The 14,219-nt window shown below is 32.5% G+C and overlaps 2 protein-coding genes across 2 annotated transcripts; both read right to left on the minus strand.

Moving 5' to 3' along the window:
• Positions 1 to 57: 57 nt before the first annotated feature.
• On the minus strand, positions 58 to 2,054 carry LOC110732595 (rhodanese-like domain-containing protein 10). The gene is made up of 2 exons (XM_021912555.1): positions 425 to 2,054; positions 58 to 288 (listed from the first exon to the last, which is right to left on the minus strand). Exons 1-2 carry the CDS (start codon positions 889 to 891, stop codon positions 90 to 92), a joined length of 666 nt encoding a protein of 221 aa, XP_021768247.1. The 5' UTR covers positions 892 to 2,054; the 3' UTR covers positions 58 to 89.
• A 4,038-nt stretch (positions 2,055 to 6,092) lies between these two features.
• On the minus strand, positions 6,093 to 7,911 carry LOC110732596. The gene is made up of 3 exons (XM_021912556.1): positions 7,448 to 7,911; positions 7,314 to 7,358; positions 6,093 to 7,223 (listed from the first exon to the last, which is right to left on the minus strand). Exons 1-3 carry the CDS (start codon positions 7,698 to 7,700, stop codon positions 7,072 to 7,074), a joined length of 450 nt encoding a protein of 149 aa, XP_021768248.1. The 5' UTR covers positions 7,701 to 7,911; the 3' UTR covers positions 6,093 to 7,071.
• Positions 7,912 to 14,219: the final 6,308 nt, after the last annotated feature.

A 14,219-nucleotide genomic window follows, 5' to 3' on the forward strand; every position in this document is an offset into this window, starting at 1 on the left:
ACAACTATTGTTTGGATGTCAGTCACACTAGATCAGTATGCAGAGGTTGTAGCAGAGTAAATCAAGACAATATTGAACTCATTAATAACTCAATTAGAAGTGTCAGCTGCTTGTAATAGTGTAAGCAGTTTAAGAAAATAGTATGATACACCGCCAATGGTGGCATATTGCAACTTCTCATCCCCTTCAACTGGAAAATCACCATCCTTAGCCCGAGTAAATCCTCCAGCCAACCATCCCAAGTTCTTGTATCCCACTTCATGCAGCTTTGAAACCGCCACTATAGACCTGTTAGTTCCACATTGTCACAGTGAAACGAATAAGGTACACGTACTAGTCAGGCTAATTACCACAGGCAACTAATTAAGAGGCAAAACACTGCTTCATAAGAACAACAAGATGATCAAAGATTTGAACACTTTACCTTAGCCCCTCACCACAGGCAACAAGGAGCATGGTGTCCTTGTCAGGAACAATCTGTTGAACTTGTGACACAAACTCCGAATTGATGGTAGTGAACTTCTGGCCAGTCCATAAGCCAATGTACCCCAAATGAACCCATTTCTTGAGCAAGGTAATAAGGGAGTTGTCTGTGTCCTTGATAAAGAGCGGAACATGCAGTGAGCCAGACACTCGCGCTTTCTCTCTTTCCCACTCAGGTCTCACATCCAAGAGCTTCAACCCATCGGATTTCAAGGCAATGGCAGCTTCTTTCGGAGGGATCGCTCTAACGATTCCTGACTCTATCAGTTGCTTTCCTGATTTTCCCCCTCCTAGTGATGCATTTATTGGTAAATTGAAGCTATTTCGAGAAGCATAGGGATAGATATTAGTGAGTTTTTTGTCAAGTTTGAGGGCTAATGACTGGGGGTTCAAATGTAATGTTGCCATTTTCTTAAGTTTAAGCTCTATCCTACCCTCCTTATCTGAAACTAGAGCTAAGGGTCAGTTTTGTACTATATTATTTGATGTTATGGGACCATGCATGGTCCATGATCAACTTAAAACGACGTAGCTTTCCTATTTTCACCCTTTTATCTTAAAAAAAAAATCTCGTACATAATAATTTGTCTAGGATAGATTGATCCTTAACAAATTAAGGAGTACTGTAATACGAAGTAGATCTTACCCAGATAGAAGAATCAACAGTGCAAAAGAGCAGTGAGTAAAAGAACATCAACTATATTATTGATTCGTTAAATGAATCTTCTGTTAAAAAAAAAAAAAAAAAAAAAAAAAAAAAAAAAAAAAAAAAAAGAAAAGAGCAACTATAATATTGATGTTCCACTCGTGAGGAAATGGGCCCACCATTCTACAATAACAAGAATTGAAGGACCAAAACCAATGTAGAGGACACCAACAATAACAACAACATGTCAATTATTTACCACAACGAATCAAATTTCTGGCATTCATAGGTTCGCCTTTTTAGTTCAACATTCATTTACTCCAATAATAGCAATTTTGTAAATAATAATGTAGCTTTGGTAATTATATACCAAGTAATGAACACCAAAGTACGAAATTATTACCAAGGGAACCCAAAATCAAATTTATGATTCATGTTTTCTTGTTGTGTTGTGGTAGGATTTACTTGCCTCCGTCTCTATTACCATAAAAGAATGTCTTTTGTTTGACTTTTTATGTTTAAATAAGATATTCATAAATGCAAACGAGCAAAAAAGCACTAGTCATTTCTTAAATATTGCAATGTTGACATTGTTGATGATGTTCATATATTCTCTTTAACCATATATTGTGATTTGTACGGTAAAAAAAAATTGTTGTGTGTGGTCCTACTAGATTCATCTTGATATATACTTTCATAATTTTTTTTTTTTTTTAACTATAGACATTTAAGATTTAAAGTGTTTGGCCTAAGAAGCATAGTTTACGTTGAAATATTATGGTAATAAAGACAGTTATAATCCATGCTTTCTATGAGATATTAAGAATGAATAGTGGAAAGCTTGTTAATTTCCATTGAGATATGAGAAGCCTTTATATAGGCGTACAGTAGTAGGTTACAATAGCTAAGTATATAGAGAAGATATACACTAAGCTTATGATAGACTAAGACTATTAATAATAAGATATACACAAGAGATTACAACTAAGCTAAGTTAATCTTGGCATAGTCAGTTATAAAAGATCTTTATCTTCAACACTTTCGGATTAAATTTTGTGAATTTTTTCAAAATTAAAATGAATATAGGAAGTGTTTCATGTTTCATAAAAGTTGGTTTTGAACTATAAACAACCCTAATAATATGTCTATGTAGTTCCGAGAACGAGTTTGTTTTATTTTGTTAATATCAATTCTTACCAATATAGGCAATATATGAGTATATATTAATATAGCTATAGAACCTATGGTTTGTCAATTGTTATCACGACTAATTATAGATTATTTATGAATTAAGAATGCAATTTGTACTTATTATCTTCGGCAATTTCTATTGTTAAATGGGTTGAAATCTTTGAGTCGTTCCTTTCATACTTCTATATTCAACAAGAACTAAACGTTTGAAATTCTAGAAGAATAAGAATCATTCTTGCAAGTGATTAGATTCAGTCATAATAGTCTGCCTAAATAAATAAATTGGTTTACTGGTGTACAAGTATGTTCCAACATCTTCTATTGATCATAAAAATTAGTCTTTATATACGCACTCCTATTGATCACATATGAACTCCTTAATAAACCTTTCATTTATAAGTCAAAACACTCAAATTGATAATTCTTTAATTTGAACAAACCAAAGATTACACATTTACACGTGCATACAAGATTCTATGGAGTACTACTAGATCATCAATCATGCTTAGATTAATCACGCTAGATTATTAAATATCAAATACAAACAAATTAGTACCTAGAAAAAGAAAAACAAGGTATATACGGATTACGGAGTATTTCCATGAATTCCATCAGTAAAGTCACCTCTTTTAATGCCAACTTACTATTTTTAACTGCAAAGTAGGCAAGTAGCTAGCAGTAAAATTCGTCCTGTTGTCGTGGCCAACGCAGGAATATAAGATTACTACCCCCACGAATTCAGTAATAATTAATAATTTAATGATATAAAAAGTGCAAATAATTAAGCATTATTGTTTATAAACAAATTGACAATGTGTAATTAATAAACAATGATGGTGGAAGTAGTTTGTTACAGAAGATTCCAAACACTATTGACATTGTCCCCATACCGTGCTGAAAACGTTGAGAGAGCAGTACTGAGTTAGTGACAATAAATGTTACATTTGACATTTGCATTCTAAATTTCTAAGTGATAAATGTTGTATCAACCTTCATTTAGCTCTACAGTTCAAAAGGGTAATGGGTCATTACGAAACCAATACTCGTTTTATTCACTTTTCAATTATCTCAACTTATAAATGCTTAGTTTAATGTATAAATTGTAACATTGTAAATTGAAATTGAATAGCTCTTTATATAAATATATTCTTCTTATAGCTGTCTTTACTCTTAATACTATGTAAAAATTTATCAACTTTATTATGAACTTATTTTCTTAAAGAAGTGGAATTAAGTTGAGCATAACAAAGTGTCAATATGCTTATAACTTTCATTAATCTCAACTTTATATTAATTATATTGAAACTTAAACTCAAAAAAATCAAGTTTAGTTCTACAATTAAACAAGTGGAGTTTTGATAGAAAAAATAGGGAAATTCTACACAATAATCTTCAGGTGTTCACTTTTCCACGTTGTGCCCCCTCCTTTTAAAAATTCAACACTGTAACCTCAAGGTTCATTTGTTGACTACGCTATAACCTTGCCGTTAACCTTCCGTTACTTGTTGTCGTTAGTGGGGCCCACTTCACACCTATTTAATTTTTTTTCTTCTCGATTTTTGTGCTAAAAAAATGTTCCATTAGGGGTCATTTTAACCCTTAAGCGTCCAAATTGAGCTCGGATTTTGCAAAAAAAGAACATAAAAACCCCATTTTGTGAATTCGGATTTCCGTAGTTAAATTTAGAATTCACAAAACGGGGCTCTTACGTTTTTTTTTTGTCAATCCAAGCTCAATTTGGACCCTTAAGAGCTAAAATGACCCTTAAAGCCTTTAACGGGATATTTTTCAGCACGCAAATCGAGAAAAAAATTAAAAAGTGCAAAGTGGGTCCCACTGACGGTAAACGTTACTACCGTTACAATAGGATAACGGCAAGGTCACTATTGAGATATAATTGTAAGTTGAGAGTTACAATATGTAATTTTCAAAAGGGGGGCACAACTTGAAAAAGTTAATACTTGAGGGTTATGGTGTAGAATTTTAAAAAAAATAAAAAAATGAGCAATTAATAATTAACGGTAGGTAGTAGTATGGTACTGTAGTGCAGTGAGGTCAGTGACTTAATAAGAAGTGCGTAAGCGGCATGTCCCATGAGCCATGACTAATTAAAGGCATGTATTTGTACATTGCAGTATTGCACCATGCATGTATTTGTATATGATTCCGTGCTTATCTTTGTACAATACTTCGTATTAATTTAGAATTCTACATTTCTACCCTAAACAATTGGTCCTAAAAATGACATCAATAAGACTGTCGGTTGGAATTTATAATAATCAAAACTTATAATTCCGTAACCAGATCGTACAACATAAATATTTATACTACCATGTACATAGCACATTGCACAATATAAAGGGTCCACTTCTTGAAAAATACGAGTACTGAGAGTTTATAATTCAAAGTGACATATTTAGTTTGATGATAATTCAACGAGTGACATATGTAAGGTTCATAGAGAAAAATATTTTCGACATTTTAATCGTTGTTTCTCATAATGGGAGCATCAAAATCAATTCCTAATCGATGAATAATATAACTATATACTCTGTGTCCTACTAGCCAAAGCAAGGTAGTTACTAGAATGAAGAAGACCTTTCTTTTTGAGAAGAAGACAGAAGAATACAAATTATTAAGCAAGAAGAATATAATCTATAGATTGATGATACCTTAGATATATAAAATTAAATTAATTAATGGAAGATAAGAGCAATTATGCAAAGAAAACAATGGGCAAGAACAACAAGACCAGTGAGACAAGAAATTTGAAAGAAAAGTGTGAGTAAACAGTGAAAAGGGCCCCACAAAAGTATTCATCGAATAATACACGTACTTCAAAGGGTTGAGCATTAAGACACTTGGGTGGCTTGTGAACTACTTAATCGCTAAGTTTTTAATTATTATTTTATCTTGATTGATAATTTCATCATCCATCTGTAATTTATTTAATTATTTATTTTTATATTTAGCATTGATCATTCCATCAATCTTTTGCTTCCATTCTTTTATCAATAATTGGATGTCACAAAGAGAAAAGATAAAGGAATCAATAAAAGTTGAATGCACAGTTTCACCCATTTTCACCCTGAGAAAATGATTGAAAGAATTTTACTAGTTCATAAATAGACTTATAGATCGTTAGGCTTATACTACCCAAAAAAAAAAAAAAAAAATCAATTAAACGAGGTAAAAAAAAAGAGTAATTATTTTTTTTTGGTTCTTGATCAATTTTTTTTTTTTTTTTTTTTTTGTTAGAAGGAATCCATGAAACTCTTACGTACTACTCGCATTGTATAACTTGATTAGTTCGAGTTCAATGATATAGTTGATCATTATGAAATGAACGATTAGGATTACATGAAGGATAGAAACAGGGGAACAAAAAAGGTGCAATCGTAATTAGGCCAAACAAGGAGAAAACCGACACTACTTAATACGAAGTAGAGGTGAATAAGGTGATTATGAATAAAGTAATAATTTACAAAAGAACAAACTAATGGTAATAGTTAAGATCAAAATAAAACGTTAAACCATCTTACCAGAACTAACACCAACAAGGCAACAATTTATTACCAAAATTTATCATTCACCTAATTTTAAAGACAATACACCAATAAATGCCAATGTAATTTGGGATAGTTTATTAAGTGTAACATCTCCACCATGCAATATACTTCCAACCCATATTTGTACAAATATCAGTGTGTAAAATTAAGTGTTTACCTACTGTTAATTAAATCACATCACCTTCACTTTATTTGCTTTGCCCTTTTTTTTAGGGAGGACACCTGATTTCCTCCAGAAAGGAACCCTACCACCTCTGTGAGTTATGTTCCCTTTTCTGTTTCCTTAAAATTACAATATTACGGAGTAGTTTAACTTATATACTTTGTAAATACACTTTTAATCATTGATAATCTTTGGTTACATGGTCCTGTATTATGTTAGGAAAATTTACTACAAAGTACGGAGTATATAAAATTTGATCATGGAAAAGTGTCAAAACCTCCAACCGACTCAATTCAAAATTAACTCGAAAAATCTTCATTCAAATTTCGGCTTGCATAGACACAATAATTTAGCACGACTTAAACTTGAAATTAGACTCAACCCGACTTTATCAAACCCGAGTTGATAGTTTGACACCTGTAATCAAAATTAGTATGAGTATATACGAATAATGCAAAAGTTAATCAATAAAAGAACACGAAGGAAAATGAAGACGAGTAAATTGGGTGGGAATTACAAGCACTACAAGGCTGGGCAAGCTCAATAGTCACGGTAAAAATAGAATTACTCCGTACTTAAAATCCGTAAAAAAGATTAAAAAAACTTTCCAGGTTGGCAGACCCAAACTCCAACTCATTAAACCGCACTCCAAGGTCATCAGAGTAACGGCTCCATCCCCCCAGCTGGACTCCAACCACTCATCTCCGGCGCAACTTTATCTACATTGCGCATTTTAGCATATTTTTTTCATAATTTTCCATAACTTTTTTGTCGGTAGATGTAGATATTTATTGAAAGCAGAGGACGAATTTTATTTGTACAGAAATACTGCCTATATAACCAGTAGTATCAAATTACATTATGCTTCATTTTTTTTTTCTGGAATATATGAAAAGGAACAAATAATTGAACATTAAATTAAATTAAAAAATTAAATTAAAATCAGCGAATTTTTCTACCGGGATGTGTATACGTGCGGAATATCGACGATGAGCTAGCTTCCTTCTTCACACGTGCGACTAAAAATCGCCGAGTTTCCGATGAGAACGTAATTTCGGAATGTCGTCATCTTGAACTTCCTCTTGCAAATTCCGCAAGCTTCGTATCGCAAATACGCCGTTTCCTTTGAATTTATTATCAGCTCTTCCAATGTCGTCAATGTCGGTCGAATCTACACAATTTAACAATCAATCAATTAATTCAATTATTTATTATATTAAATTGATACAAAAAGAATATTTGAAGTCATCAGCATTTTTACCTATGAATTTCTCTGGATGATTGAACAGATTAAACTGAGCCAACTCTGCAAAAGAATACCAAAACGACGAAAGTGTCAATTTCGATAGTTTAATCGGAAGAATAATTGAAGAATGAAGATGAAATTGAATTTACCTTTGGTAGAAGGATCGTGAGAGGAGAGATATAAGATGAAGAAGCAGAGAAGAATGAGGATAGGGATGAGATGAACAAATTTCTCCGGTTGAGAATGACGTCGGAGAGGTTTTTCCGGCTTGATTTCGTCGTCGTCGCCGGAAAGTGAGGACGGAATTGATTCGCATCGTTTAAGGTCATCGGAAATTGAAGCGGCGTCGTCTTTGGATAATATTGCTCCTCTGCCAGGAGAGCCTAACGATTGCCGCTGCATGTTTAGAGCAGAGAGAGAGATGAGGGAAGAGAGAGAAAGAGAATAGCTGGAGAGAGAGAGAGAGTGTGAGAGATGGTAATGGTCTGAGAGAGTCTCAGTCGAGGTTTTAGTTGGGGGAGCGCATTATTTAGAGCGCAAAATTCATTTCTTTTTGGTTTTTTCCACTTTCCACTTCAGAGTTTATTATTATTTCATTTAAAAAATATACGAAATTATTGGCATAAATTATTTTACCAATTTGATTAGGGTAATTCTTTAATAGATAAATGATTAGGAGTAGTATTAAATTACTACTATATTATTTTCAAATAGATAAAGAAGGTTTTAGAGTCGGTTTGATCATCTAATTCTGACTTATCTAAGATAAAAAGAATTTAGACGAGTTTAGAAAAGTTAGCTTTGTCAAATAATTTCATGAAATCGCACAAAAATAAGATATTTTTAGACAAAAATAGTTCAAATAAGTTAACAGCTTGAATTAGACATAATCTTATCTTGATTTATTATGATAAGCTCAAACAACATACATTCACCCACAATAAAAATAAGTTCAAAGAATGTTTTTTTTTTACAACAAGTTTTGCATTCCCCCGGTTTATAATAAAATATTGTAAATCCGACGGCGCGGCACGTGTGCCAGCATTTATTTATTTATTTATTTATTTAATTCCAAAAAAAAACACGCGAAAATCGACCTCAAAGTTAGAAATCACTAAAAAAAAATGAGGAGAGAAAAAGTGAAAACATGTAGAGAGAAATCGCAAAAAACGAGTACCTAAGGGCTTCGATCATCAATGGAGAATTCATCAGCGAATTTCAATACCTCCAGTTGCAGTAATCTGATCCACGAATTTCTACAAAAACAGAGGCAAATTGAAACTCCATTGTTAGGTGATTTCGACCTAAATCGCACAATCATAGAAGATGAAACTGTTCAAATTGATGATGATAACAGCATGTTTGGGGAAAAACAAATTCAAGCGCCATTAGTGAACGAGGAGAGAGAAAGTGCAAGCACAAATCAAGTTGTTCCTCAAACATTAGAATGTGGCACCGCACAATCATCCAATTCAACTGAAGGTAACCTTATACTTAATAGAAAATTTTGTAGAAGATGAAACAGAGAAATTCGTAGATGAAATTGCTCGAATTTTGTAGAAGGTAACCTTATACCTGTTGATAGCAATGAATGTCATGTGCATATTTTGTAATGATAATGTACATTTTGCATGCAAAAACGTTACCCTTTGTTATTACAAATGTTACCCTTTTTATGCATAAAAGTGACCCATATAAAACATAGTATTACTATGATTGTGTTTTTCCCCAAACATGTTGTTATCCTTTGGTACCTTTTGTATGCAAAAACGTTACCATTTGTATGCACAAATGTTACCCTTTTTATGCATAAAAGTGACCCATATAAAACATAGTATTACTATGATTATGTTTTTACCCAAACATGTTGTTATCCTTTGGTATGAATGTTGTGTAAAAATTATACTAAAACATATACTTATTATATTAAATCATAGATGCAAATCCAATTGATGCTTCTGGTTTAGATCTTAGAGGATCATTTGTTGGAGTTGTAAGAGAAACTTTTGAAGAAATTTTGGAATTGTATGAAGAACATGCTGCTATACAGGGGTTTTCAATAAGAAAGCATACATAAGATACTTCACACACACACAAAGATAGTTCTAGAGAAAAATTATGTGTGTTCTGCAGAAGAAAAGAGAAATTCGGGTGACAAGAAAACAAAATTAGTTGAAATGATTGATGAAGAGAATGTAAATGTGAAAACAAGAAAACCAAGACAAGTAGCCATTACACAATCTGATGGCAAGGCATGCAGAAGAGCAAAAGTAAATAAAGAAGGACAGTTTGAGGTGGTGGCACATGTATTACAACATAACCACGAGTTAACAAGGTCACAGTGGCATTATTTGCATCGTTCTGAAAGAAAAATGACAGAAGAAAAAGCTGAAGCAATCAAAACAATGAAATCTTCAGGTCTGACTACAATGGACACTTATAATTACATGGCTACAGAAGCTGGAGGAGAACATAATGTAGGGCATAGTGTTGTAGATCACCTGAATTTCTGCTCAAGATTAAGAATGGAGCAGATTGAGGCTGTAGATGCTCAAACTTTAGTGAACATTTTAAATCAGGAACAATTAGAGGATCCAAACTTCTTTTTTAGAGTGAAGTTTGACAATGAAGGAAGAATTTCCAATATCTTTTGAAGAGGAAGACTATAGGATATTTGGAGATGTGCTTGTCTTTGATACAACATACAAAACCAACTGATATAATCTTATATGTGCTCCATTTGTTGGCATAAACAATCACTAGCATAATTGTATGTTTGCATGTGCTTTTATTGGGGATTAAAAACCAGAATCGTTTGTGTGGCTACTAGAAACTTTCAAGAAAGCTATGGAGGATAAAACACCAACTTCAATATTCACTGACCAGGACCAAGCAATGGCAAATGCAATTGAGCAGGTAAAAAGTTTATATTTACATCTTACCCTAACTAATAAGTTCTAAGAGCATACAATATTTGACCATCAAAACACAAGTTACCCTTTTTAGTGCATAAAGTGACCCTTTTTAGTGCATGAAGTTACCCTTTTATTTTGAATGTAGGTGCTTCATAATACAAGGCATAGACTTTGTATCTGGCATTTGGAACAAAATGCAATAACCAGATTGGGGCTCAAAAAAAAAATTCAAGCAAAAAAAAAAAAAAAAAAAAAAAAAACGGATAAAAGAATATTTATGACAGAATGACACTTAACTTTTTATGCATTGATTCATCCTTCAGCAAAGAATAATCAAGAACTTCCAAATGTAACTGAGGCAAACTGTCGAAAATCCGAGCATTACCCCTCATAAAAAGAGTAACAAAAGGCACCTTGTACTGGCCCACAGTCTAGTGAACATAAAGATTTATTGGATCTAATAATACGTCCAGGAACACTTTTATTAGCTCCAGGAACATTTTCATTAGGTTCAAGAACATCTTCATTATAACCAGACTAGGAACATCTTCATTATTACAACGTTCAGGACCATCTTCTTCACAAAATTGAAACAACTCATGTGCAAACTTCATCTTCATACACTCCGCAATTATACCATCTAAAAGCTTATGATAATGAGGATCAGAGAGTGATTGTTGAGTTTGAGAAACTGCTACAACAAAGAAAAATAATGAAAAAGTTACTTAAACTGAACATAAAGGGTAACTTTAGTGCACATAAAGGGTAACTTTTGTGCACATAAAGGGTAAGTACTAAACATTAAAAAAAAAAAAAAAAAAAAAAAAAAAAAAAAAAAAAAAAAAACCTTACATCAGTTGAAATATGTTTGATTTTATCATCAGTCATGACACCATCTGGAAGCTCAAATTGAACAAAGAGGCCAATTGTACCACTTGAAGAAGCACCACAAACTTTTAAGCCACACTGATCAGATCCCAAAGTAAGAGGTTGCTTAACAACAGTTTGGCTAATTGCAGACTGTGACAAAGGATATGTAGATGTATCCAATGGCCCCTGCCCAAAACCACCAGCTTTAACCTCTAAAGTAATCTGACTCTTAACATTATCATCTGTCCAATGTTGAATCAAAGGAAGGCTACAACTTTCCTTTCTCCTTGAAAGTTTAAACGGTGAAAATACAGAATTTGCAAAACCAGCAAACATCCACTAACACTTTGAATAGTTAGATCATTGTTATACTTATCAACAGACTTTTTTTAATTCCTCAAAACATAAGAACACCAATCAAAAGTTTTTATTTCACCAACTTCTTTAACAACCTTTAGCAACTTTAATGAAACTGTCCTATTAGGAGTAGGAGCTAAAAAGCTACACATAGCATGAACCACAAAAAACCTCTTAAATTCTACCCCTTTATCAACCAATCCGAGACTTTAATTTTGACAAAGGAATAGATTACTTATCAGAAACATCAAAATCAAATCTTCATGCTTGAATAATACAGTTGTCTACACTTGCAACTTTAGCATTTTTCTTGAGTTCAGGAACAGGAATATCACCCATAGGCAAGCAAAACACATCACATACATCATTGCTAGTAACTACAAATTCTTTACCACTACCAACGGTAAACATGCAGCTACCAGCATTAAATTTTTCAACAAGCCAAGGTAGCATTTTACGACAGAGAGTTTTTAATTTTAAATGTAACAAACCGCCAAAACCAACTTCAACAACAACTTATTTTTGTTATTACTAAAGTTCTGCACCAAATTTTCCAAGGTATGTGGTCTACACCTTGTAATCAAACATCATTGGTCCCTAAATAATTAAAAAAAAAAAGTAACTAAAACAATATAGACTATAAACAAAATGTAATTAAAAAAATGCAAATCAAGAATAATTGAAAACATGTTCTCTTACGCTGAAGTATCCGAATCAGAATCAGAATCAGAAACCAATTCCAATTGAGAACTCCTCTTTCTCTTCTTTACATCAAGTACTGGTTTGACATTCTTAGGTATTGTTTTGACCTTAGCAGACTCTTCAGGCACTGGCCTTCTTAGATGCTATTTTACCCTTAGCAGACTCTTCAAGCACTATTTTCGCCTTCTTAGGTACTGTTTTGGCCTTCTTAGGTGCTATTTTACCCTTAGTAGACTCTTCAGGCACTGTTTTCGCCTTCTTAGGTACTGTTTTGGCCTTAGCAGACTCTTTAGGCATTGTTTTTCCTTGTGAAGGCGATTTATAACGATATCCACCTATAGAACCACCAATATCAGTTATGCATAATGATCAATACAGAGAAATTACCACAAATTACCAGTTCACAAATTACTCTTGGGAAAATTCAGGTTGTATGCAAAAAAGTTACCCTTTGTATGCACAAATGTTACCCTTTTTATGCATATAAGTGACCCATATACCACATAATATTACTCCCCTTTACTTTGATTTCTAAACACAATGACATGCTGCCTATAAATTCTCATACACTACATAAAAAACACATTAATTTCAAAATTGAATTCCAATTATCATAATCTCCCTAAAAAAAAGCAAAAAAATCAAAGAGCAAATTCTGAAAAATAACATGCAAAAGTTGGTTGACATATAACAACACATGTATAAGCAATTTTTAAGCAATTAAATACAATAAACAAAAAATTAAAGCAAAATTAGACACATTAACTTCAAAATTAATAAGCAATCATAATCTGCATAAAAAATAAGCAAAAAAATTCAAGTGCAAACTCTAAAAATAACATGCACTACTAATTCGACATATAACAACACATTTATAAGTGAAAATTGAGTTGAAAATTCTGAAAAAATCATGAAAAAATTAAGAAAACACACCTTCAACATCTGACGACTTCTTTATACTCTTCTTCTTCACCATTGCAGAATCAAACGCTACAAAAAACGAAACAAAAAAAAATCAAAAAACCTAAAAATTGAAGAATAAAAACAACTAAACTTACAAAAATCTCAAAAATTTAAATAAACAAACCTGAATTTAGCAAATAACAACTTCGCTAGTGAAAGAGAAAAGAGAAAAAGCTCGAAAATCACCGGCTGAGAAGAGAGAAAATCGACGGTTGAAGAGAAAGAAAATCGCAAGAGATATGAGGAAGAAGAGAGAGAAAGTGGTTGTCTAAATAATTAGGTAGCGAGAGAAGTTTTTGTTTTGCCAAATCAGTTGGCACGTGCGAATCAAATAAGGAGGAAAATTGTTTCCTTTTATAGCACGGATTTACAGTAAGTTAGTGTAAATCAGGTGTTTTTGAACATTTGTGTTTTTTTAACGGAAGTTCAAAGAATGTTAAGTGTACTTTATTTGCTAAATATGATATCAATTATAGATTCTTGTTGTAAAAATTAGTATCGCGTAATTGATTGAGAATATATTAAGAATATTTATTAATCGGCATAAAATATTATTTTTGGAAATATATCTTTTGACATTCCTAGTATTTCTTAACATAATGGAGTAAAGACGGTTATCTCTATATTACAATCCTTACAAATATGATCAATGATTATGATTTGGTAAGAATCAATTGAGTTGATTATGAGATTATGACCTATGATTATCTAAAGTAATTTCAATTAACTTATGGTAAATAACAAGAGTAATTGGTAAAAAGTCAAAATTAATTAAATTAAAGACAGTAAAAGTGGAAATACGGATTAGGGCATTTCATTTGGCGGGCCCATAAGCTTGTCGTAGAAGGGAGGATATTAGAGCCTTTTTTAATAACGTTTGTGATAATTGTAATTTGCATGTGACTTTAGGTAGTAAAATGGTAGGCCCAACCTAATATAGATTAAGTGGAGGTAAAGTAAGTTGGTTTGTGGTCAGCCCAATTTTATCCGATCCGTCGGTGACCGTTGGCTTTTCGGTTTGTTTATTTTTGAGGATGGGTGACCGTTGGAAGTGTGTGATGGGAGTGTTTACTTTTATGTAGTTATCAATGGTTATGAACGTTTTACACTTTTA

The sequence above is a fragment of the Chenopodium quinoa genome, unplaced genomic scaffold, assembly GCF_001683475.1.
Source record: "Chenopodium quinoa cultivar QQ74 unplaced genomic scaffold, ASM168347v1, whole genome shotgun sequence".
NCBI classification, from domain to species: domain Eukaryota; kingdom Viridiplantae; phylum Streptophyta; class Magnoliopsida; order Caryophyllales; family Amaranthaceae; genus Chenopodium; species Chenopodium quinoa.